The sequence below is a fragment of the Zea mays genome, chromosome 4 (genome assembly GCF_902167145.1).
Source record: "Zea mays cultivar B73 chromosome 4, Zm-B73-REFERENCE-NAM-5.0, whole genome shotgun sequence".
Taxonomy (NCBI): domain Eukaryota; kingdom Viridiplantae; phylum Streptophyta; class Magnoliopsida; order Poales; family Poaceae; genus Zea; species Zea mays.
The window spans coordinates 117,585,736-117,591,370 of NC_050099.1; the positions used below are offsets into that span (position 1 = coordinate 117,585,736).

The 5,635-nt window shown below is 45.8% G+C and overlaps 1 protein-coding gene across 1 annotated transcript; it reads left to right on the forward strand.

The window, feature by feature from the left end:
• The first annotated feature begins 226 nt into the window (after positions 1 to 226).
• Positions 227 to 1,114, forward strand: LOC103653610 (histone H3.2). The gene has a single exon (XM_008680464.3). The coding sequence runs from the start codon at positions 435 to 437 to the stop codon at positions 843 to 845; it is 411 nt and encodes a 136-aa protein (XP_008678686.1). The 5' UTR covers positions 227 to 434; the 3' UTR covers positions 846 to 1,114.
• Positions 1,115 to 5,635: the final 4,521 nt, after the last annotated feature.

Genomic DNA, 5,635 nt, shown 5'->3' on the forward strand with positions numbered 1-5,635 from the left:
CTTCCGCAATCTGCTGCAGATCCTGCCGCCTACTCTCATTTTCGCGCATGCCTGTGATTTTCATCGAGGCGCCCGGCCAAACCAAACTGGCGAGGTTGCGCGGCTTTCAAAGGAGCCGAAAACCATCTGCACCGATCGACTAGCACAGGCCCTTCGATCCTCCCCAATTCAGTTGTAGCCAATAGGAGCCCAGAGCCACCCATCACGCGGATCCTCACTCCGCCTCCACCTCATCGGCGCCGTCCATTCCCGCGCAATGCCACTCCGTCACCTAGCCGGCTAGCCCTTCTCTCGAAAAAGTTCCCGGCTCCCCGCTCCGGTTACAAAACACCCAACCCCATCCCAATCTCCGAACGCCTCGCATCAAACCAACTCTTTCCCAAATCCACCGCCGGCTCGGCTCGCCCATCTTCGCGCCAAGCACCGAATCTCCGATGGCCCGCACGAAGCAGACGGCGCGCAAGTCGACGGGCGGCAAGGCGCCCCGCAAGCAGCTGGCCACCAAGGCGGCGCGCAAGTCGGCGCCGGCAACCGGTGGCGTGAAGAAGCCTCACCGCTTCCGCCCCGGCACCGTCGCGCTCCGGGAGATTCGCAAGTACCAGAAGAGCACGGAGCTGCTCATCCGCAAGCTGCCCTTCCAGCGCCTCGTCCGTGAGATCGCGCAGGATTTCAAGACCGACCTCCGCTTCCAGTCCTCCGCTGTCGCCGCGCTGCAGGAGGCCGCCGAGGCCTACCTCGTGGGGCTCTTCGAGGACACCAACCTCTGCGCCATCCACGCCAAGCGCGTCACCATCATGCCCAAGGACATCCAGCTCGCGCGCCGCATCAGGGGCGAGAGGGCTTGATCTCCCGTTGTCGTCGTCCACGTTGTTGGGCCTTTCCTCTGTGTCTCTGCTTGTAGAATCCTTGCTTCTGTTCGGTTCCTTCTGTTCGCATGATGGTGTTCGTAGTGTTAGGAGTTGCATTTTCTAATCTGCTTGTTCTTGCACCGGTGCCTCTGAAGTGGCGTTTCCCTCTATCTTAATGGAAATGGAATGTGCTTTAAAAAAGAAATCTGATGTCTCGTTTGTTTCCGGAATTGTAATCTTATTAACAGAATAGGTTATTTTTTTAAGATGTGACCTTCGACCGTATAAGTCTATCTTAAATTTATGAGCTGAGAGATAGAAATTGATTCTATAGATTTATATACTATATTTTTATGTATAACTTATAACACACTCTTTTACTTACTTCACTATAACATAAATGTAGTATATAATTATCTCTATCATATGATTTAGAGTAATATACAAATATATTATATATATAAATATATAAATTTAATTGGTTTTATCTAAATTATAATTATTAAAATAGAATTCAATTACAACAAAACAAACAGGTCCGAGTGAATTCTAGGCTTTGAACACACTTTCTAGGCTTAGGCTGGCTCCAGCAAGAACCTCTAAAGCCTCCTGTACTCTAAATATAGAGGACCAAACGGTTCTCTATGCTCTCCAACAACGTCCTCTAAACGGTCCTCTAAATTTAGAGGACGCTGCTGGATTCTCTATATATAGAGTTTCTCTAAACGGTCCTCTATCCACTTGAATACTTTAAATAACCGGTTTAACAAAACTAAAACATTTACAATACATTTAAGAGTATGACAAATACGTATGTATAAAAATAAAAAATAAAAAATGTCTCTAATATAGGTATTTACGTATAGAGGACGTGATTTAGAGGACATTGTTGGAGAGTAAGGAAATATAGAGAATAAAATCTTGTAGAGGATACTGTAAAGGACGGATATAGAGGCTGTTGCTGGAGACAGCCTTATCTTTATGTGGTGGAATCAATGTGTGAATTGTGAGACATGGAATTTTTAGTTGTCAGGTCTACAACATTGCCTCCGAAGTTTGCTAATTGTCAGGTCTACAACATTGCCTCCCAATTTTTAAAGTGTCTCTCTTAAAGCTTAGCTTTAATCGTTGTTCGAGTTCCAGTTACTGTGCTCTAGGATGAAAATGGTTTAAGATTTCTTTGAAATTTAGAAAACTGTTTTTAATTTTTTTTGATACGATTCAATGAAAACAGTATTTTTTGAAAATGGAATCAGTATTAAAATCGGTTTAACATTGTATTGACCAACGACTATGAATTTTAATTAAAATCTATTGAACAGAATTTTCCAAAAATAAAAAAAAAGAAATTTACATGGCCCATGGTCTACACCTCGCTCGGTCCGGCACGACTGATAGCAGCATGTCATATTTATATAGAAAAATTATGTATTATGCTGCTTTGGCTGAACGAGTTTGTAACACCCTAAATCTGTCGAGTAAAAGAAACCTAGATTAATTATTAATTTCAATAAAAAATAGTTATGGTTTCAAATAAGGAAACATTGATCTTAATAAATTAAACAATTTTTTAATTAGATAAAATCTTATCAAGTGTTTGATGTATTTATGTTAAGGCATAAATTTTGTTTGATGTATCTAATGTTTGGATTTAAGTTAGTATGAAAATCTTATTTTACAAAAAAATAAGAATGATCTGGCTTTTTGATAGGTTAATAACTTTCTTGTAGGTATTTGGAAAAAATATTTTGTTTTTTAGAGCCCATTCTATTTAAATAATAGATTTTTGACGAAAATGACTTATTCTTTAAATTTGAGTAATTTTATCTATAAATATTATATTTTTAATTTATTATAGTTTTTATGAAATATATATATTCTGAATATATAAAAGAAAATAATTTGGAAATTAAAAAAATAGAAAAACTAAAGCTCCTCGCTCAGCCTCCCCAATCCGACCAGGGTCCAGCCGAACCCCTCTTAGCCTCTCTCTCCTCTCTCACTCAATAGCGTGTGGGCCCCATCTTCTCCGACCATTAGACTGCCTCCAACAAGATATTCTAAAAGCTCCTATACCTTAAATATAGAGGATCAAACGGTACGTGTATGTGACAAAAATTGTACCTATGGGTATGGATATGGGACAAAATCTCCACCCATTGGGTAAACGGATATGAGTTTGAGAAGCAATAATCCGAACCCGATTACCCATGGGTATTTCATACATGTACATCTGCCGTGTTTGTATGAATGAGTTGAGGCTGAGCCGGCCACCAAACCCAGCACGACAGCGCACCAGGCCCCAGGTCCTAGCCCAATAAGGCAACACGGTAAGGCAACTAGCAGACTAGCAAAAAAACAAAACTCTAAAAAAACCAGTCATATGCTACACCCTGCCCAGACGACGATGACGACCATGGATTCTCAGGCGGCAACGAACTCAGATGGTGACCAATGAAGGTGAGCAAACTCCATTTCTCCATTTCTTCTATCGGTCCCGAAGTACTTATTTCTTTTCTGATGGATGGATGGATGAATGGATCATGGTTCATGGATGAATGCTTGCCGACGTGGTGATGTCTGAAATCTAGATTGTTTGTGCTACTTGTTAGTACCTAGTTATCCCTTAATTGGGGATGGGGACCCATTGGGGACCCGAAACCCGAATGGGGATGGGATGAGTTTTGCACCCATGATGGGTATGGGGATGGATCAAACATGATGGAAATGGGTATGGGATGCTATAACCCGGTGGGGAATTCCCCATTGACATCTCTAGATGTAATCTTTTAGAGAAAACTATATATATATATATATATATATATATATATATATATATATATATATATATATATATATATATATATATATATATATATATATATATATATATATAGGCAACGTATCCTGTGTAAAAGGTTCTCCCTGTGTAAACATGCTAAAACGTCTTAACAACCTTTGGATCCAGAATCAAAGGCTAATCTTAATTCCACCTGATAATCTTGTGTTTTTTCTAAAGAACCCCCTCCTGGTAATCTGGTGCGGTGGCGGTTAGGTGGGATTAAAATTAGTCTTTGCTTCTGGATCCAAAGGTTGTTAAGGTGTTTTAGCATGTTTACATAGGAGAACCTTTTACACAGGATACATTGCCATATATATATATATAGAGTACGTTGCTGGAGACAACCTTACTTTGGCTTATTTGGACGTTTATAGAAGCACAGCTGCCACTAGCTTTTCTGGCCGCGCCCGACTGCTTCTGCTGCACCGCCAGTGTCTGCCGCACCCTGTGCGCTTCGCTGCTCGCCTGCCCGCTGCACCATAGAGATCACGACGCCGTGCTGTTTCCCTTCCTCCTCTTTAACTCTGGCAGTTTATGTCTTTCACCAAGCTCGCCATTAATGGCCACCGAAACCGCTCCTCTTCACCCTGGCGTCTGTCCACTCTCCTCTGGCCCTATAAATCACATAGTCGTGCCCCGACCTCGCCCACTTACAGTTTCCCCTTGCCTCTACTCACCTCCGCGCTGCATCGCCACTGTTCTGTGCTCGCCGTCGTCCGCGCCCAGTTCACCGATGCTGCCACCCAAGCACCTCCGCGACGTCGCCGGTTCCTAGCCCACACCATCGACCACCTGCGTAGCCTCGTGCTCTGCTGGCTCGCTGTCAGCGTTGCCGTTCCGATGTCATCTCGCATAGCCTCGTCGTCACGCCAAGCCAGAGCTCATCTTTTACTCGATCACTCCTGCGCCTCCCTGCTCTCCGTCAAGCTGCTGAAGGTAGAAGATGAAAATCTTGTATGCTATCTACGTTTAATCGCGTTCTAGCACGGCGATGATAGTTTTCTACCAAAAAATGTGTATTCGATATCAAGTAAATTAAATAATATTTTGTTAATGTTATGTTAGTGCGCTAATCAGTTTAAATTTTTAGTTGCAACATATTACATGTTTTTGTAAATTAATTTGTATTATGTGTCGGCGTTTCGAGACCGGGGGGTCCCTAAGCCGACGAGTGAGTGTGCCGCGTGCCCCAGCCCAGATGGGTCGAGCGCGTGGGCGAGCGCGAAGGGGGGAAAGCGAGGTGGCCGGAGACGGGCGTGAGAGAGGTGGAAATCCCGCGGCCTTCGTGTTCGTCCCGCGCCCAGGTCGGGTGCGCTTGCAGTAGGGGGTTACAAGCGTCCACGCGGGTGAGGGAAGCGAGCGGCCCCAAGAGAGCGCCTGTCCCGTCCTCGTCCCCGCGCGGCCAACCTTCTCTAAGAAGGCCCTGGTCCTTCCTTTTATAGTCGTAAGGAGAGGATCCAGGTGTACAATGGGGGTGTAGCAGAGTGCTATGTGTCTAGCGGAGGGAGAGCTAGCGCCCTAAGTACATGCCAATGTGGCAGCCGGAGAGATCTTGGCACCCTGCTGGTGTGATGTCGTGGCTGTCGGAGGAGCAACGGAGCTTGGCAGAGGGACAGCTGTCGGAGCGGTCGAGTCCTTGCTGACGTCCCCCTGCTTCCGTAAGGGAGCTGAGAGCCGCCGTCGTCACAGGGCACGCGGGGCGCCATCATTGCCTATCTGGCGGAGCTAGCCAGATGGGACACTGGTCTTGTTCTCTGCGGCTCGAGTCGGCTCGGGGTAGGGTGATGATGGCGCTCCCTGTTGACGTGGCGGGCCCACGCCCGAGGCCGGGTGACGTGGGGGCTCCTCCGAAGCTGGGGTCGAGTCTGTCTTCCGTTGCCGAGGCCGAGCCCGAGCCCCTGGGTCGGGTGAGGCGAAGGTCGTTCGGCAGAGGCCAGGGCGGAGT